General features: G+C 52.7%; 2 protein-coding genes across 6 annotated transcripts; both read left to right on the top strand.

Moving 5' to 3' along the window:
• The first annotated feature begins 112 nt into the window (after positions 1 to 112).
• LOC101952459 (epimerase family protein SDR39U1-like) lies at positions 113 to 6,259 on the top strand. 5 transcript variants are annotated; one of them, XM_065565576.1, is made up of 7 exons: positions 113 to 223; positions 1,826 to 1,887; positions 2,386 to 2,492; positions 2,897 to 2,979; positions 3,757 to 3,878; positions 4,766 to 4,909; positions 5,337 to 6,259. In XM_065565576.1, the coding sequence occupies exons 6-7, from the start codon at positions 4,786 to 4,788 to the stop codon at positions 5,750 to 5,752; spliced, it is 540 nt and encodes a 179-aa protein (XP_065421648.1). In that variant the 5' UTR covers positions 113 to 223; positions 1,826 to 1,887; positions 2,386 to 2,492; positions 2,897 to 2,979; positions 3,757 to 3,878; positions 4,766 to 4,785; the 3' UTR covers positions 5,753 to 6,259. The 5 variants fall into 5 exon arrangements, with proteins under 5 accessions (XP_065421648.1, XP_065421650.1, XP_065421651.1 ...); XM_065565578.1 differs by lacking the exon at positions 2,386 to 2,492 and having other exon boundaries at positions 2,897 to 2,951; XM_065565579.1 differs by lacking the exon at positions 2,386 to 2,492 and having other exon boundaries at positions 3,778 to 3,878.
• Positions 6,260 to 16,201: 9,942 nt separating this feature from the next.
• On the top strand, positions 16,202 to 18,234 carry LOC103306770 (cathepsin G-like). The gene is made up of 3 exons (XM_008175831.4): positions 16,202 to 16,308; positions 17,306 to 17,441; positions 17,950 to 18,234. Exons 1-3 carry the CDS (start codon positions 16,202 to 16,204, stop codon positions 18,232 to 18,234), a joined length of 528 nt encoding a protein of 175 aa, XP_008174053.4.
• Positions 18,235 to 19,691: the final 1,457 nt, after the last annotated feature.

Below are 19,691 nucleotides of genomic sequence, written 5' to 3'. Positions count from 1 at the left end.
CCTCCTGGCCAGAGGTACAGAATCTCTTACCTGTAAGGGGTTAATCAGTTCCATTAACCTAGTTGGCACCTGATCAGAAGGACCAATGGGGAAAGAAGATACTTTCAAATCTGGGCGGGGGGGAGGTTTTGTTTGTCCTCTTTGTTGTTCTCTCTGAGACAAAGAGAGAGACCAAGCAAGTAATCCAGCTCCTACTGAATGATACATCTAAAATACAGAAATAGTAAGTAATAGCAAGGAAATGCATTAGATTATCTTTTGTTTTAGCCTGTGAATTTTTCCTATGCTAAGAGGGAGGTTTAGTCCTGTTTTTTGTAACTTTGAAGTTTTGCCTAGAGGGGAATCCTGTGTTTTAAGTCTTATTACACTGTAAAATTACCTTCCATCCTGATTTTACAGACGTGCTTCTTTTATTTTTTTCTTTATTATAAAGTTCTGTTTTTAAGAATCTGACTGGGTTTTTAGTGTCCTAAAAACCCAAGGGTCTGATCTGTGCTCAACTTGTTTACCTATTTGGTTGGTATATTATTCTCAAGCCTCCCCAGGAAAGGGGGTGAAGGGGTTTGGGGGAATATTTTGGGGAAATGAGAACTCCAAGTGGTCCTTTTCCTGAATCTTTATCTAACTCACTTGGTGGTGGCAGTGATACCGTCCAAGGACAAGGAATTTGTGCCTTGGGGAAGTTTTTAACCTAAACTGGTGGAATATAAGCTTAGGGGGTCTTTCATGCTGGTCCCCACATCTGTATCCCAGAGTTCAGAGGGGGAGAAAACCCTGACAGGTCCCTTGGTCCTTCTCAGCTATCCCCTGCCCGGTGAGGTGCTGTGAGCTGGGGGAGCGATGTGGGTCAGAGAGACCAGAGCCCCCAGTCTGTGACAGCCCCGCTGGCCACAGACCCCCCCAATGGGGGGAAAGAGTGTCTCTGATTATCAGCTCTACCGAGCCAGCCAGTCCCTGCCCTGGGGGCAGAATGGGGCCGGTGCCTCCTAGAGATGACATAGCACAGGGAGGGGGAATGACAGATACCAATGGACAGAGGGGTGTTTATGGGGCTAGGGAGATAGCTAGGTAGATGGGGATGAGGATGGATAGACAGATATGGAGGGGGATGGGGGATGTATAGATAGATGGATGCAGATAGATAGATAGATGGAGATGCATAGATAGGGAATGGATGGGGTTGGGGGTAGATGGATTTTTCATGGCTAGAAGAGACTGTGTCAATCCTGTCCCACGTTTGTCCCAGAAGCCAACCCCTGAGTGAACCGCGGCAATCCCAGCCAAGCACCACAAGGAGGCTGCAGCATCCTGGGGGATGTCCTACAACCCACCCCTCCCACCTGGATCCCCTGTGGGGCTGTGCAGCACAATCAGCTGGGGCGTGGGAGCAGCCTGGCCATAGCCTCTCACCCCCGCCTCCTCCCCGCATGCCCCCTGTGCCCAGGGCAGCGCTGAGCAGGCCGCACCAGCCCACAGCGTGGAGACCCCAGCCCTGGCCCACGCACAGATCTCCCTGCCAGCTCCGGAATCTGGACAGCTCAGGCTGCTTTTCTCCTGGTGATTCCCTTCACATCTCGGTCCCAGCCACAGGGCTCCTCCTGCCCTGAAGGGGAGGGAGCATTCCCCCCGACACCCTCCCGCTCCCTGTTTTGCTGGAATCAATGAACCTAGGTGTCCTGGGTCCCAGCCTTCCCCTGTCAGGGCGAACTCCCTCCCAAGCCTGGGCCAACGCAGCATCGGCTCCGGAGGTCAACGCTCACATTGAATTTTCAGTCCAAGCGCCAGCATTTTTTTTTTTTTGTAACTTCATTTTTATTCATGGCAGGGCGATGAAGCAGCGAGCGCAATGAACGCAGATGTGCAGCAGGGTGGAGCTGCTGGAAAGAGGTAACGTGTGCCAGCGCTGAGTTCCCGTCCCATCAGGGCCGGCTCCAGGCACCAGCTTGGCAAGCAGGTCCTTGGGGTGGCCACTCCGGAGGGGGCGGCATGTCCAGCTATTCGGCAGCAATTCAGCGGATGGTCCCTCACTCCCGCTCGGAGTGAAGGGCCTCCCGCCGAATTGCCGCCGCAGATCTTGATCACGGCTTTTCTTTTTTTTCTTTTTTTTGGATCCTTTGGCGGCCAAAACCCTGGAGCTGGCCCTGGCTCGGGGGGAGCAAGGCGCTGTGGGTCAGGAGTGAGGGGCACTGGTACGGCTGGGCTAGCAGGGGTTGTGGGTTGGGAGTGAGGGGCACCGGCAGAACGGGGGGAGCCCAGGGCTGAGCTAGTAGGAGGCTGCGGGTCAGGAGTATGGGGCACCAGAAGAGCAAGGGAGAGCCCAGGGCTGGGCTGGCAGTGGGTCGGGAGTGACGGGCACCAATGCTTGAAAGTATCTATTTAAATCAGGAGGTGGGACCGGCTTTGTGGGCGGAGCCTTGACCCAGCTGTTGAGGAGTCGAGGGCACTAGGTGACCCATGTCTCTCGCCATCCAGGGCCTGATCGGATCAACTGGGTAGGTGATTGCGGAAGGGGAGTGACTCCAATAATATTGGGCTCATGGGGCAGCCACAGAGGTGCAGGGGGTTAGGAGCCCACTGGCCCATGGGGAGGTTCGCTCCCTGTCCTGGGAATTAGCGCTCAGCCCTAAGACTCCAGGCTGGTCCTAGTGGCATCACTCCAGCCATCCCTCCTGTTGTGCCAGGTGACATCAGAGCCATCCACCCTCATGCTCCAGGGCACAGCCTGCAGGGGTCAGGAAGGAGTTGACTTAGTGCAGCGGAACAGAGTGAGATTAACTAGGGGCATGTGTGAGTGAGGGGCTGATCCAGGGGATAAGGGGAGACTGGACTGGCAGGGTTTAGGGGTTAGTGGGGAGACTGAGCTGTGTGGAATACCATTTCTTTCCTGTCTCCCCAGGATGATCTGTCCCGCTCCGGCCTGCCCCCTTGTGATGCTGCGGTGAACTTGGCTGGTGAGAATGTTCTCAACCCCCTTCGCAGGTGTGTCCGGGGCTTTGGGCATGCTAGGGGAGAATAATCCCTGTAACAACCTATGTGGCGTCCCTTCAGTGAAGGACAGAAATGGGGATGACTCAGTCTCTCCCTGTTCTCCTGTACTACCCATAATGCAGTGGAGGTGGGGCAGGACGGAAGGGTTGTGTTCTGCAAATTGGGGATGAATTGGGGGTTGAAACATAATTGTCACTAGGAACCTTTCTTCTCAGAATTCTTGTTTCCAAGGGGAAGCATTAGGAGAGTGCACCAGTGGGGGTATAAATAGTCTTGCCCAATATCTGGCCTCTTTTGTGACACTGATGCTAGCAGCCCTGTCACACCTACACTAGACACCCACCCAATTGTCTCCCACAGAGTGGAACCAGCATCTTCCAGACACCCCACTGCCATTCCCAAATACTCACAGTTCCCCCCACTCTCCCTGGGACAGGGAGCCTTTTCCCACCTACATCTGAGGAGTGTGCGGGGGAGAGAGTCCTGCCTCCCATTGCTCTGGGGTGTGGTGATTTGTGTCACTCCCCTGTACTCCCTGGGGGAGTGCAGGGGAATGGGTTGCTCTCCTTTAGGTACCATCAGAGGGGACTTGGTCAGGATGTGAAACTTCTGCTAGGAACCTTTCTCCTCCTGGGCCATTACTTCTGGGGGAAGATTTAGTGGGATTCATGGTATGGTATAAATAGCTGCTTGTTGGGCTGCGATTGGCAGAGGAGAATGGGGGTGGGGTGGTTGAGTGTGACCCCTTTGTGCTCTCTCCCCCTGAAGGTGGGATGATGCCTTCCACAGGGTTGTGGTTGCCAGCCGGGTGGAGACCACCAAGACCTTGGCCAGGGCCATCGCTGAGGCCGAAAGGCTGCCCCGCTCCTGGGTCCTCGTCACCGGCGTAGGTATTTATTGTGCATGGCCAGAGTGCAACTCATGCCATCCTGTCCTATGGTATCCCTCCACCAGGTGGAAATAGTCCCTGGGCAGTGACAAGGCAGAGTGTGGCCTCTGGAAGTTACTGCTGAGGGGACAGGAGAAATAGTCCCCAGGTGCAGCACAACCTCCCATAACAGCATTGTGTCCTTCTGCCATGGAGAGAAAATAGTCCCTGTGGTGCATCATCCTTGCACAGCCTTCGCTGGCGCTGGTGTGCTTCCGCCACTTAGAGAAAATAGTCCCCCAATCATGAGAGGACAGATCACAGCACCTTGTGGAAAGAGTGTGCTTCCACCATTGCATAGAGAGGGAAAAATAGGCCCTGGGTAGAGCACACTTTGCACAACATGTATCCTTCCGCCACTGAGGGGATATACAGTCCCCCCTTCTAGTGCAAGACAAAGTGCAGCCCTATGTGGCACTGTGGCACTAGGAAGAAGGGAAAATTGGCCTGGGGTGCAGCACAGTCTTCCATGACACATTGTGATCCTTCCGCTGCAGAGGGGGGGGGGAAATAGTCCCTCCTCTTGTAGGTCAAGGACAAAGCACAACCTCTGGTGATGCTGATGTTCTTCCACCATTGGGAAGAGATGGAAAAATAGTCCCCTGGCCAAACACAACATCCTGTGAAACTGTCCTTCTGCCACCAAGAGAGAAGAAAATTTGCATTGTAAGAGAATGGAGCCCAGCCTCCTATGACATCAATGCACTTCTGACATTGGAGTGGGAGGGAAAATAGTAGTGTTTCTGCCCGTCACCAGATGCAATTGCTACAGAAGAGGGAGGGATATCAATGAGGGGTAGGGCTATGCGCACTGGCTGGCACTACAGTTCCCTGCCCATTGCCCGGCAGGGTATTACCGCCCAAGCCCCATGGCTGAGTACACCGAGGAGAGTCCCGGCGGTGACTTCGACTTCTTCTCACGCCTGTTGAGCGCCTGGGAGGCAGCAGCTAAAATTCCCGGGGACAGCACGCGCCAGGCTGTGGTGAGATCCGGTGCGTCGGGGCATGGGGCCTGTCCCCTCTAGGGATCACCAGCTCCCATCTCACCTCAGGGCAAGGACTAGCTGGCTCATGGAGGTGGGGAATGGGATACAGGGCCTTTCCCCTCTAGGGGATGCTGGCTCCCATATGGCCCCAGGGTGGGGACTGGCTGGCTCAAGGTGGGGGGCAATGGAGCACGGGGTCTTTCCCCTCCAGGTGATGCTGGCCCCAAGGCTGGCTTGGGCTGGGAGACTGTGGCTGGCTCAGGGGGAGGGGGGCTGCTGGCTGGCTGGGGGGGGCAGGGAATGGGGCATGGACCCTTTCCCCTCGAGGGGGCACTGGCCCCAAGGCAGGCTTGGACTGGGAGACTGGCTAGCTCGGAGAGGGAGGCGTGGTTGGCTGGCTCCGGAGTCTCTCTCTGACTTTCCTCTTCCTGCAGGTGTGGTGCTGGGGAAGGGTGGAAGTGCCATCTCGCAGATGCTCTGGCCGTTCCGGCTTGGCCTGGGGGGCCCCGTGGGCTCTGGCCTCCAGCCCTTCCCATGGATCCACATCCGGGACTTGGCCGGTGTCGTGTGCCACGCCCTGGAGACGGAGGGTGTGCATGGGGTTCTCAACGGGGTCTCCCCGGCCTCGTCTGGCACCTCCAACGTCGACTTTGCCCAGGAGCTGGGCTCGGCCCTGGGGTGCCCGACCCTGCTGCCCCTGCCCAGCTGGGCAGTGCGGGATGTCTTCGGTGCTGAGCGGGCCGTCATGCTGCTGGAGGGCCAGCGAGTGGCGCCGAAACGCACCCTGGAGAGTGGCTACTGCTTCATGTACCCCGACCTGCCCTCTGCCCTGCAGGACATCGTGTCCTGAGTGGCTGAGGGGGGGCTGATCCCAGTGCCCCAGGGATGCCCCTGTTCTGGGGGGATCAGCCCCAAGAGACCCCTTATCTCTGGCTCCCACAGCCCAGCTCTGAGCCTCCTGGCTGTCTTAGCCTGAACTTTGTGGGGTCCCTCATGAGTCCTCCCCAGTGTCCCCCCCAATACTCCCCAGCCTCTTGCTGGGACTCACCCTGTTCTTAGCCTCCCCAGCCCCCTTCTCTGAGTGGGAATGCTCCCTTTTGAGCCCCTCCAGAAATCCTCCCTCCCAGTCCTTCTCGGGGGGAGGGTGCCCTACTGTGACCCCTCCTGCCCCACTGCCATCCGTGCTGCGCTGACAGTGCATTCAGGCTGTTTCCAAGCTCCTGGCACTTTATGGAGCTGGGGTTCTGCAGCAAAGGCTGATGGGAATTGTAGTTTTTGGCTGCACTGCAGCCCCCCTCCCTCCCCCCAACCCTGTATACAGCCTTGTCCAGTTTGCAATAAACAGCTGGTGGGTCAATCGCTGCTGTTTGGGGAAGGGGGGTGGGGGGTCGCTTGGTCAATGGTGGTGCTAGGGCTGAGGGGGGATTCAGAGGCTGGACTGTCCTCATACAGTCAGTGCTGTCCCCAGTGCTTGCAGCTCCCAATACGGTGGGCGAGACCAGGCAGGGAATGGGAGCCAGGTGTCCAGGAGGATAGTGCAGGGTGCTCATCCTTAGGGAGGGTCTGACAGGTCATAGGGCAGGGAGGGGGAAGGAGAGCGAGGAGTCTGGGATGGCTGTGCAGGTCCCAGCACAAAGATGGGAACGGGATCCAGGCGTCCGGGAGGGCAGTGCAGGGCCTTCACTGCTAGGGGGTCCCACAGTTCTTAGGGGAGGAATGGGAAAGGTGCCTGGGAACAACCATCGTGCTCATGTACAAGCTGAGAGGGCTGAGTCAAATGGAGACTAGGGCTAGGGTGACCAGATGAGGGAAAGAAAAAATCGGGACACATGGGGGGGGGGGGAGCAAAAAAAAAAAAAAAAAGGCGAGTCAGTCCCTGCGAGCGGATATCAGGACAATTTGTGTCCCGACCGAAGATTGGTCGGGACGCGGGACACACCCCGAAATATCGGGACGGTCCTGATTTTATCGGGACATCTGGTCACCCTAACTAGGGCTGGCTGGGCTCTGGAGACCAGACAGGAGCTGCCTGGCCTGGGATGTGGGTCTGGGTCCCGTAGCATGGGGTAGTATAGGTTATTCCTGTGTGGGCATAACTGCCTCCATGCACACGGTTGTACTGGTATAACTGTAGAGGTAAAATTGCATCTCTGATCCTAATAGTTATATTGCTACCGACTCTGGCTGTAGTCCTGGCCTTCATTTCATACCTCAGAAAACAATGGAGAAGGAGTCCCAGAACACTGCCTGTGTAAAATACAAGTGTTGATCTGTTGCTTTGGAAGACCTTGGCTGACACCTCTTTGAACTGTCCCCTGGGGTCTCACCGTTCCTTGTGTGTTTCACTTTGCTTTTCCTGATGGAAATTTCTGCTGGCATCATTCTTTTGTGGAAATTTTATATTTCACAAATCCCCATTTTCCATCAGGAAACCCTGGTTCAAATTTTTGCCTCACTGTCCTAATGCAATAATAAGCCATGGGGGTAAATAATTAAAGACTTAGTTACTGCAGACAGGCTGTGTTCTCCTCTGGATTTCTGTGCAAACATTCCCCCTGACAAATGAGTGCTCCACTGTGCATCAAGGGGACTGTGTATATTTAGTCCTGAGTTTATCCCCCAGCCCCTGGGCTGTAATTAGACATAGTCTGTCTCTTTTTGACTTTAGAAGAGCGCCAAAGCTCAAGCCCTTGCCATTTGTTTCCACTAGGGGTATTTTCTGGGATGCACTCTAATTTATTTCCAAAGATGATACAGAAGTCCTGTTTCCCTGAACACAGCTGCAGACAGTGCTTCCGTTTGCTGTCCAAGCCAGCCTTTCCAGCTGGCACTTCTGTTACTGTCTGCTTGGCCTTCTCTCCTCCCCTTCTCCCTCGTGCACAGATAAAACCTATGTCACCAAGCAAAGCCCTTAGCGATCATGGCCTGGGAAATCCATTGAGCTGCTTCTGCTCTAGCTTTTCCATGTGACTGTGTTTTGAATGCTACTGCTGTTGTTTCAGCCACCCAGCTGCAATGGCTTCTTTACATTGATCCTGCATGAAGGGGACCGGTACCGCCCCACGCATTACTACAAGGTTTAATAACGGGACGATCGAGGTGCTAGAGGAGCACTCAAGGAAGACAAGGCTGTTGCAGAGAAACTAAATGAATTTTTTGCATCAGTCTTTACTGTAGAGGATGTGAGGGAGATTCCCACACCTGAGCCATTCTTTTTAAGTGACAAATCTGGGGAACTGTCCCAGATTGAGATGTCATTAGAGGAGGTTTTGAAACAATTTGATAAACTAAACAGTAATAAGTCACCGGACCAGAAGGGATTCAGATATGAAATCTTAGAACTACTAACTGGTATGTAACGAATCGCTTAAATCAGCCAGACCTGATGACTGGAGGATAGCTAATGTAACACTGATTTTTTTTAAAAGTCTCCAGAGGCGATCCTGGCAGTTACAGGCCAGTAAGGCTGACTTCAGTACCAGACAAATTGGTTGCAACTATAGTAAAACACAGAATTATCACAAACAGATTAACATGATTTGTTGGGGAAGAATCAACTATGGTTTTTGTAAAGGGAAATCATGCCTCGCCAATCTACTAGAATTCTTTGGAGGGGGTCAACAAGCATGTGGACAAGGGGGATCCAATGAATATAGTGTACTTGGAATTTCAGAAAGCCTTTGACAAGGTCCCTCACCAAAGGCTCTTAAGCATAGAATCATAGAATCATAGAATATCAGAGTTGGAAGGGACCTCAAGAGGTCATCTAGTCCAACCCCCTGCTCAAAGCAGGACCAATTCCCAGCTAAATCATCCCAGCCAGGGCTTTGTCAAGCCGGGCCTTAAAAATCTCCAAGGAAGGAGACTCCACCACCTCCCTAGGTAACGCATTCCAGTGTTTCACCACCCTCCTAGTGAAATAGTTTTTCCTGATATCCAACCTGGACTTCCCCCACCGCAACTTGAGACCATTGCTCCTTGTTCTGTCATCTGCCACCACTGAGAACAGCCGAGCTCCATCCTCTTTGGAACCCCCCTTCAGGTAGTTGAAGGCTGCTATCAAATCCCCCCTCATTCTTCTCTTCTGGAGACTAAACAATCCCAGTTCTCTCAGCCTCTCCTCATAAGTCATATGCTCCAGACCCCTAATCATTTTTGTTGCCCTCTGCTGGACTCTTTCCAATTTTTCCACATCCTTCTTGTAGTGTGGGGCCCAAAACTGGACACAGTATTCCAGATGAGGCCTCACCAATGTCGAATAAAGGGGAACGATCACGTTCCTCGATCTGCTGGCAATGCCCCTACTTATACAGCCCAAAATGCCGTTAGCCTTCTTGGCAACAAGAGCACACTGTTGACTCATATCCAGCTTCTCGTCCACTGTGACCCCTAGGTCCTTTTCAGCAGAACTGCTACCTAGCCATTCGGTCCCTAGTCTGTAGCAGTGCATGGGATTCTTCCGTCCTAAGTGCAGGACTCTGCACTTGTCCTTGTTGAACCTCATCAGGTTTTTTTCTGCCCAATCCTCTAATTTGTCTAGGTCCCTCTGTATCCGATCCCTACCCTCTAGTGTATCTACCACGCCTCCTAGTTTAGTGTCATCTGCAAACTTGCTGAGAGTGCAGTCCACACCATCCTCCAGATCATTAATAAAGATATTAAACAAAACCGGCCCCAGGACCGACCCTTGGGGCACTCCACTTGAAACCGGCTGCCAACTAGACATGGAGCCATTGATCACTACCCGTTGAGCCCGACGATCTAGCCAGCTTTCTATCCACCTTACAGTCCATTCATCCAGCCCATACTTCTTTAACTTGGTGGCAAGAATACTGTGGGAGACAGTATCAAAAGCTTTGCTAAAGTCAAGAAATAACACATCCACTGCTTTCCCCTCATCCACAGAGCCAGTTATCTCATCATAGAAGGCAATTAGGTTAGTCAGGCACGACTTCCCCTTCGTGAATCCATGCTGACTGTTCCTGATCACTTTCCTTTCCTCTAAATGTTTCATAATTGATTCCTTGAGGACCTGCTCCATAATTTTTCCAGGGACTGAGGTGAGGCTGACTGGCCTGTAGTTCCCCGGATCCTCCTTCTTCCCTTTTTTAAAGATGGGCACTACATTAGCCTTTTTCCAGTCATCTGGGACCTCCCCCGATCGCCATGAGTTTTCAAAAATAATGGCTAATGGCTCTGCAATCTCACCCGCCAACTCCTTTAGCACCCTCGGATGCAGCGCATCCGGCCCCATGGACTTGTGCACGTCCAGTTTTTCTAAATAGTCCCGAACCACTTCTTTCTCCACAGAGGGCTGGTCACCTTCTCCCCATGCTGTACTGCCCAGTGCAGCAATCTGGGAGCTGACCTTGTGCGTGAAGACAGAGGCAAAAAAATCATTGAGTACCTTAGCTTTTTCCACATCCTCGGTCACTAGGTTGCCTCCCTCATTCAGTAAGGGGCCCACACTTTCCTTGATTTTCTTCTTGTTGCTAACATACCTGAAGAAACCCTTCTTGTTACTCTTAACATCTCTTGCTAACTGCAACTCCAAGTGTGATTTGGCCTTCCTGATTTCACTCCTGCACGCCTGAGCAATATTTTTATACTCCTCCCTGGTCATTTGTCCAATCTTCCACTTCTTATAAGCCTCTTTTTTGCGTTTAAGATCAGCAAGGATTTCACTGTTTAGCCAAGCTGGTCGCCTGCCATATTTACTATTCTTTCTACACATCGGGATGGTTTGTTCCTGCAACCTCAATAAGGATTCTTTAAAATGCAGCCAGCTCTCCTGGACCCCTTTGCCCTTCATGTTATTCTCCCAGGGGATCCTGCCCATCTGTTCCCTGAGGGAGTCAAAGTCTGCTTTTCTGAAGTCCAGGGTCCATATTCTGCTGCTCTCCTTTCTTCCTTGTGTCAGGATCCTGAACTCGACCATCTCATGGTCACTGCCTCCCAGGTTCCCATCCACTTTTGCTTCCCCTACTAGTTCTTCCCTGTTTGTGAGCAGCAGGTCAAGAAAAGCTTTGCCCCTAGTTGGTTCCTCCAGCACTTGCACCAGGAAATTGTCCCCTACGCTTTCCAAAAATTTCCTGGATTGCCTGTGCACCGCTGTATTGCTCTCCCAGCAGATATCAGGGTGATTAAAGTCTCCCATGAGAACCAGGGCCTGCGATCTAGCAACTTCTGCTAGTTGCCAGAAGAAAGCCTCGTCCACCTCATCCCCCTGGTCTGGTGGTCTATAGCAGACTCCAACCACGACATCACCCTTGTTGCTCCCACTTCTCAACTTTATCCAGAGACACTCAGGTTTTTCTGCAGTATCATACCGGAGCTCTGAGCAGTCATACTCCTCTCTTACATACAATGCAACTCCCCCACCTTTTCTGCCCTGCCTGTCCTTCCTGAACAGTTTATATCCATCCATGACAGTACTCCAGTCATGTGAGTTATCCCACCAAGTCTCTGTTATTCCAATCACATCATAGTTCCCTGACTGTGCCAGGACTTCCAGTTCTCCCTGCTTGTTTCCCAGGCTTCTTGCATTTGTGTATAGGCACTTAAGATAACTCAATGATCGTCCTTCTTTCTCAGCATGAGACAGGAGTCCTCCCCTCTTGCGCTCTCCTGCTTGTGCTTCCTCCCAGGATCCCATTTCCCCACTTACCTCAGGGCTTTGGTCTCCTTCCCCCGGTGAACCTAGTTTAAAGCCCTCCTCACTAGGTTAGCCAGCCTGCTGGCGAAGATGCTCTTCCCTCTCTTCGTTAGGTGGAGCCCGTCTCTGCCTAGCACTCCTTCTTCTTGGAACACCATCCCATGGTCGAAGAATCCAAAGCCTTCTCTCCGACACCACCTGCGTAGCCATTCGTTGACTTCCACGATTCGACGGTCTCTACCCCGGCCTTTTCCTTGCACAGGGAGGATGGACGAGAACACCACTTGCGCCTCAAACTCCTTTATCCTTCTTCCCAGAGCCACGTAGTCTGCAGTGATCCGCTCAAGGTCATTCTTGGCAGTATCATTGGTGCCCACGTGGAGAAGCAGGAAGGGGTAGCGATCCGAGGGCTTGATGAGTCTCGGCAGTCTCTCCGTCACATCGTGTATCCTAGCTCCTGGTAAGCAGCAGACCTCTCGGTTTTCCCGGTCAGGGCGGCAGATAGATGACTCAGTCCTCCTGAGGAGGGAGTCCCCGACCACCACCACCCTCCTCCTCCTCTTGGGAGTGGTGGTTGTGGAACCCGCATCCCTAGGACAGTGCATCTTTTGCCTTCCAATCGGTGGAGTCTCCTTCTGCTCCCTTCCCTCAGATGGGCAATCTAGTCCACTCTCCGCATTAGCACCTGTAGAGAGAACATGGAAACGATTGCTCACCTGTATCTCCATTGCTGGTGCATGGACGCTCCTCTTTCTTCTTCTGGAGGTCACATGCTGCCAAACCTCCTCACAATCCTTCTGTCCCTGCTGCGCCTGCTCTGAATCTTCAGAACATTGTGGCCGTAGAAGCATCTCCTGACGTCTGTCCAGGAAATCTTCATTTTCCCTTATGCAACACAGAGTCGATACTTGTTTCTCCAGCCCTCGAACCTTCTCCTCCAATATGGAGACCAGCTTGCACTTTGTACAGACAAAGTCACTTCTGTCCTGCGGAAGAAAGACAAACATGGCACAACCTGTGCAGGTTACAACAGCTGATCGCTCACCTTCCATATCACCGTCCTCTTAGGAGCTTCCTCAACTGTTGCAGGAACTACTCGGAGAAACCTGCAGATGAAAGCCTCAGTGCGCTCTCCCCACGCGAACTCCCAGGCAAACTCCTGCTGTTAGCCTCTGCTGTTCGCCGCAAAGTAAGTAGTCATGGGATAAGAGGGAAGATCCTCTCAGGGATCAGTAACTGGTTAAAAGATAGGAAACAAAGGGTAGGACTAAATGGTCAGTTCTCAGAATGGAGAGTGTTAAATAGTGGTGTCCCCCAGGGGTCTGTATCGGGACTAATCCTAGTCTACATTCCTAAATGATCTGGGAAAGGATAAACAGTGAGGTGGCAAAGTGTTAAGATGATACAAACTTATAAGGTAGTTGAGTCCAAAGCAGACTGCGAAGAATTACAAAGGGATCTCACAAAATTGGGTGACAGGGCAGGAAAATGGCAGATGAAATTCATTGTTGATAAATTTCAGGGTAGCAGCCGTGTTAGTCTGTATCCTCAAAAAGAACAGGAGTACTTGTGGCACCTTAGAGACTAACAAATTTATTAGAGCATAAGCTTTCGTGGGCTACAACCCACTTCATCAGATGCATATAGAGTGAAACATATATTGAGGAGATATATATATATACACATACAGAGAGCATGAACAGGTGGGAGTTGTCTTACCAACTCTGAGAGGCCAATTAAGTAAGAGAAAAAAAACTTTTGAAGTGATAATCAAGGTAACTCAGTACAGACAGTTTGATAAGAAGCAAGTGTGAGAATACTTACAAGGGGAGATAGATTCAATGTTTGTAATGGCTCAGCCATTCCCAGTCCTTATTTAATCCTGAGTTGATTGTGTCTAGTTTGCATATCAATTCCAGCTCAGCAGTCTCTCGTTGGAGTCTGTTTTTGAAGTTTTTCTGTTGTAATATAGCCACCCGCAGGTCTGTCATAGAATGCTTATGCTCTAATAAATTTGTTATTCTCTAAGGTGCCACAAGTACTCCTGTTCTTTATTGTTGATAAATGCAAAGTAATGCACATTGGAAAACATCCCAATTATACATATAAAATGATGGGGTCTAAATTAGGTTTCAGGGTAGCAGCCGTGTTAGTCTGTATCCTCAAAAAGAACAGGAGTACTTGTGGCACCTTAGAGACTAACAAATTTATTAGAGCATAAGCTTTCGTGGGCTACAACCCACTTCTTCGGATGCATCAAGTACTCCTGTTCTTTCTAAATTAGGTGTTACCCCTCAAGAAAGAGATCTTGGAGTCATTGTGGATAGTTCTCAGAAAACATCCACTCAATGTGCAGAGGGATTTAAGAAAGCGAACAGAATGTTGGGGATCATTAAGAAAGGGATAGATAAGACAGAAAGTATCATAATCATAGAAATATAGGACTGGAAGGGACCTTGTGAGGTCTTTTAGTCCAGTCCCTGCACTCAAGGCAGAACTAAGTAGTAAATATAATCCCACTGTATAAATCCTTGATCTGTCCACACCTTGAATACTGCATGCAGTTTTAGTCACCCCATCTCAAAAAATGGATTGGAAATGAAAAATGTGCAGAGAAGGGCAACAAAAATGATTGGGGTATGGAACAGCTTTCATGAGGAGAGATTTTAAAAGACTGCAATAGTTCAGTTTAGGATGACTAGGGATGGAGATATTATAGAAGTCTATAAAATTGGACACTCAGATCAGCAACACCTGCTGTAACTACCAGCAGGGTTCAGCCAGTGGGTGGGCTGGGGAGACGGGTCTAGAATGGACATACAAGGATCTACTTGGCTTTAGAGTGGCTGTGCATTGATCTAGAATGACTCTTCGTGTGAATATGGATAGATCTAGAATGGAACTGCCTCAATCAAAATGAATCTAACCTGAATTTACATGTATTTAGTTGGACGTTCATGCATCTAGAATGGCTCTGCAATGCGTGCATGTGGTGACGCGCAGGTCTACATGTATCTGGTGGACTCATCCCACCCCCTCATCCATTAGATATCCCAGCTGCACGACAGGGATCCAAAGTGAAACAGTGCAATGGGTGAGGTTGGACTTTATCAATAAGTGTTTGATAAAAGAGGGGAATATTCTTAATGACACGGGTTCGTGGAGAACAGGCCGTGTTCAGTGACCCTGCTGTCATCCTTGGGGGCCGGTAAGAGTCTGGTAAAGTCTGCGGCGGACCGAGAGATTGGTGATAAAGAACAGGGAGGATGTCTCACGGCTATGGACTGATCTGGGTGGCCTGGTGAGCTGGGCTCAATCAAACAGACATCTGAAACCAATCAAATGCAAGGTCAGATATCAAGGGATGTCGCTCATGCCAACTGGACGGGGGCTGTATCCTGAAGAGCAAGGACTCTGAAAGGGACTTAGGGTCATGGTGGAAACTGACCCAGCATGTGCTCCCAGTGCGATGCAGGAGCTAAGCGGGCAGACGCCGTCTGTGGGAGTATACACCAGGGGATATCGAGTAGGAGTGGGGGGGCGGGAGGGGATGTCACCTCTGGACATGGCCTTGGTGAGATTGTACCGGGAGACTGTATCCAGCTCTCGTGTCCACCCCTCACTCAGGAAGTTGGCAAGTTGGAAGGAGCAACCAGAGGAAGTCAAGGTCTGGAGCCCCAGCCTGGCGGGAAGAGCTCCAAGGGGATCGATCTCCTGAGGTGATCGGAGGCAAAGAGGGGACTCAGCCCCCATCTGTAGGAACCTCAGTGGGGAGGGGGTTTCTGAGTTCAGGGGGCTCTTCGACCTCGCTGGCTAAAGCAAGACGAGACCAGGTGGCCGGGAGCTTGAATCAGCAACAATCCAGTTGGAGCTAAGGTGCAAATCAAATCAAATTGAGTGGCCTGTGAATCTAGGTGCAGAAAAGCCCAAGGGCGTTTCTCACACTTATAGGAAGGGTGGGGAGCAGAGTTAGCCACATCCGCAGCCAGGCTGACTGGGCACCAGAGGGCATGTGGGCATGGCTGTGACTTCTCCCAGGGGCATTTCCACCCCTGGTCCATCCAGGTGGGGGTTTCCAAGAAACCGGGTACTGCCTTTGTGGTTGCCAGACCCTGCCCTCCCCTCCCAGGTCCATATAACCTCCAGGGCTGAGGCAGAAGCTCTGTGTCTGTCCCTAGATGGCTCTGAGGATGCAGCTCTTGATCCTGGTCCTGCTCCCTGTGGCCTTTCTCCTGCTCCCCGGGGCTCAGCGTGGTGAGTTGGTCCGAAGTGGGCTCGGGGGGGGTGGGGTGGAGGAGCCCCAGGGAGGGGGAGCCCACAGAGATCAGGGATGGATGAGTGCACAGGTCCAGGTGGGAATCCATAGATATATAGTGGGATGGGGATAGAGTGAGGGGCCGATCCAGGGGGAGGGGAGAGCTGGGGTGCTGAGGGCTGATCTGGAGAGAACGGAGAGGGAGGCCGGGTTGTCTGGGTCCACAGGCCGATCAGGGCTCCTGATTAGGTGTAGGGTTAGGGCTGGGGTCCTTGGTTACACTCTCCGACCTCACATTGTCTCAAAGCAGATGATTTTCACCCCTCCCCATCTCCCTGCCAGGGGAGATCATCGGGGGATGGGAAGCCCGGCCCCACTCCAGACCCTACATGGCCTATGTGCAGATAGCAATGTGGAGAGGGGTGAAAACATGTGGGGGGGTCCTGATTCGGGACGATGTGGTGCTGACAGCAGCTCATTGCAACGACAAGCAGGGGTAAGAAACCCACCCATCCCGAGTCCCCCAAACCCCACCCTTGGCCCTTGGGCTGGATTGGAGCCGGCAATGCGCAAGATGCCCAAAGACCCAAGGGAGGAATGAATCTTTATTGGGTGGGCTCTGACTCAGCTAGGTGGGACCGGGGGCCTAGATCTAGAAAAAGGGGTAAACAGTGAGGTGGTAAAATTTGCAGATGATACAAAACTACTCAAGATAGTTAAATCCCAGGCAGACTGCGAAGCGCTTCAAAGGGACCTCACAAATACAAAGTAATGCACATTGGAAATCATAATCCCAATTAGACATATAAAATTAGCTGTTACCACTCAAGAAAGAGATCTTGGAGTCATTGTGGATTGTTCTCTGAAAACATCCACTCAATGTGCAGCAGCAGTCAAAAACGTGAACAGGGAATCATTAAGAAAGCAATAGATAACAAGAAAGAAAATATCATATTCCCTCTATATAAATCCATGGTACGTCCACATCTTGAATACTGCGTGCAGATGTGGTTGCCCCATCTCAAAAAAGATATATTGGAATTGGAAAAGGGTCAGAAAAGGGCAACAAAAATGATTAGGGGGTATGGAACGGCTTCTGTATGAGGAGAGATTAAAAAGACTGGGACTTTTCAGCTTGGAAAAGAGACAACTAAGGCACTATATGGAAGATAGGTCCATCAATGGCTATTAGCCAGGATGGGCAGGGATGGTGTCCCTAGCTTCTCTTTGCCAGAAGCTGTGAATGGGCGACAGGGAATGGATCACTTAATGATTACCTGTTCTGTTCATTCCCTCTGGCGTTGACCACTGTCAGAAGACAGGATACTGGGCTAGATGGACCTTTGGTCTGACCCAGTATGTCTGCACTTATGCTCTTAAAATGTCGCAGCCCCCAAGAGCAGTATTCCTGAGTGAGACCCACCTGGGCCCGTCTATCACTGTGCATACGCCGCCGCCCCTAAGGACTCCTGCTTTCCCCTTAACTTTTCTAGCTACATCACTGTCAAGCTGGGAGTCCATAACCTTAGACTGTGGGAATGGAGCCAACAAGAAATTCCTGTGCATCGCCGGATCCCCCACCCGCAATATGACATGTACTCCTTTAACAATGATGTCATGCTGCTGCAGGTACCAGCAGGAGCGCCGCCAGCTTTTCTGCTGCCCTAGGCGGCGGAAGGTCCCGCCCCGAAATGCCGCCCCCACAGAAGCGGCGGAAGGTCCCGCCGCCGAAATACCGCTGCTGTCGCCGCCCCCAAAATTGTAGTGCCCTAGGCGACCGCCTAGGTCGCCTAATGGGTTGCGCCGGCCCTGGGTACCAGCCCCCCCATCACTCAGCCCCCTGTGACCATACACTGCTGCAGGTATCACCCCCATCCCATCATCTCACCCCCAGTGACCCCACACTGCTGCAGGTACTGCCCCCATCCCCTCACCCCGCCCCCAGGGACCTCACCCTGCTGCAGGTACCGCCCCTATCCCATCACCCCGCCCCCAGGGACCTCACCCTGCTGCAGGTACCGCCCCTATCCCATGACCCCACTCCCAGTGGTCACCTCCTGCTTTGCTTTCTTCTTGGATTGGCCCATCCATGACTGACTTTCTCGCTGACCGCGAGCCTCGTGTCCTGTCTTTGTAGCTGGCGCACCGAGCCAGGCTCAATGAATGGGTGGGGCTCATCCCCTTGCCCAGCGCCTGGCAGGGCGTGCACCCCGGGGCCATGTGCAGTGTCGCCGGCTGGGACCGGATGAGCGCCCGCAGTGCAAAGGGCTCAGATGTGCTCCAGGAGGTGGACGTGGAGGTGCTGGAGGATTATGTGTGTCTGAGGAATCCTGACCAGATCTATCGTTACTATAACGCCTCCACTATGCTTTGTGCAGGGGATCCGAAACAGGGCAAAAGTTCCTTTAAGGTAATGCCCTGACATAGGGCCTGCTTTGCAAAGGGGCTGTGCTTCCCCCTCCCCCCCATCTCCCTGCCACCAGCTATTGCTCCGCTCAGGGGAGCCGTGGGCAGCACCCAACCATCATGAGCAACAAGGCAGGGGGCCTACAGGAGTTAGGACCAGGTTCAAATCCAGATCCCGTCGGCTCCCTTGGCACGCCCAACCAAACTCAGGCTAGGGAAGCAGGTGGTTTGTCTCTGAGCTGAACCCTGGGGCTGACCTGGCGGTTTGTAGCTCACCCCCATGTCGGCCGGTCGAGTGACTGTTCGGGGGATATCCTCATCCTCACCCTGCCAGCTGAGTCTTGTTGGAACTGCAACCTGTCCTGTCCGTGCTAGCGCTGTCCTGTGTTCGTTACCCCGGGCTGGCCGCCTCCCGTTCCAAACCCACCTGCTCCCAGTGCCGTCAAGGCCCCTGGGAGATCATCAATGGGACGGGAACTCAGCGCCAGCACCTATAGCCTGTTTCCAGCATCCCCACCCCCCTGCACATCCGCATTCATTGCACTCAAGGCTTCGTCGCCCTGTCGTGAATAAACATAAATTTACAAAAAAAATGCTGGCCCTGGGACTGAAAATTCAACCTGAGCCTCAACCTCCAGAGCCGACACTGGGTTGGCCCGGGCCCGGGAGGGAGTTCGCCCTGACAGGGGAAGGCTGGGACCCAGGACACCTGGGTTCAGTGCTTGCAGTGCAACAGGGAGCTGGTGGGTGCAAGGGGGAAACGCCTCCCCTCAGGGCAGGAGGAGCCTCGCTGGCTGGGACCGAGATGCAAAGGGAATTACCTGCGCCGGACCTGGGGCTGGGATCCCCACGCCATGGACTGGCATGGCCTGCTCAGTGCTGCCCTGGGCACGGGGGCATGCGGGGCGGTCGGGAAGAAGAGGCTATGTCCAGACTGCACCTGCGCCCCAGCTGATTGTGCTTCACAGCCCCACAGGGGGTCCTGGTGGGAGGGGCGTGTTGTAGGGCATTCCCCAGGATGCTGCAACCTCCTTGGGGGGCCGGGCTGGGATCACCACATCTCACTGGGGGGGTTGGCTTCTGGGACAAACATGGGACAGGATTGACAGAGTCTCTTCTAGCCACAAAAAACCCATCTATCCCCATCTCCATCCATCAATCCCCATCTTCATCCTCATCTATCTATGTACCTACCCCATCCAGCTATCCCCATCCTCATCTATCTATCCATCTCCATCCATCTACCGCATCTCCATCTATCCAGCTATTCCCATCTTCATCCTCATCTGTCTATCCATCCCCTATCCTAGCCTCATCCATCTATAGGTGGCGAGTTATATGGGTCCGTGGTGCCTGGGCATCAGGAACATTCCTGGCCCGGGGCCTGGCTCCAGCAATGTTTGAGGCTGGTCTCTCCCTCAGCCCCGCCTTCCGCCCCGGGCGCTCCCCTCCGCATGTCCCCCACCCACCACC

Source organism: Chrysemys picta, chromosome 13 (assembly GCF_011386835.1).
Source record: "Chrysemys picta bellii isolate R12L10 chromosome 13, ASM1138683v2, whole genome shotgun sequence".
In the NCBI taxonomy this organism is placed as follows: Eukaryota; Metazoa; Chordata; order Testudines; family Emydidae; genus Chrysemys; species Chrysemys picta.
The sequence above is the reverse complement of the archived record's forward strand: the minus strand, read 5'-3'. Positions and strand labels throughout refer to the sequence as shown.

What these genes read in the sequence shown, in the direction of transcription:
- LOC101952459 (XM_065565578.1), top strand. Translation starts at nt 4,786, where the DNA reads ATGGCTGAGTACACCGAGGAGAGTCCCGGCGGTGACTTCGACTTCTTC. An exon ending in CCAGGCTGTGGTGAGATCCG is followed by an intron (nt 4,910 to 5,336) that starts GTGCGTCGGGGC and finishes CTCTTCCTGCAG; the next exon opens with GTGTGGTGCTGGGGAAGGGT.
- LOC103306770 (XM_008175831.4), top strand. Translation starts at nt 16,202, where the DNA reads ATGGCCTATGTGCAGATAGCAATGTGGAGAGGGGTGAAAACATGTGGG. An exon ending in CATTGCAACGACAAGCAGGG is followed by an intron (nt 16,309 to 17,305) that starts GTAAGAAACCCA and finishes TAACTTTTCTAG; the next exon opens with CTACATCACTGTCAAGCTGG. An exon ending in ATGATGTCATGCTGCTGCAG is followed by an intron (nt 17,442 to 17,949) that starts GTACCAGCAGGA and finishes CTGTCTTTGTAG; the next exon opens with CTGGCGCACCGAGCCAGGCT.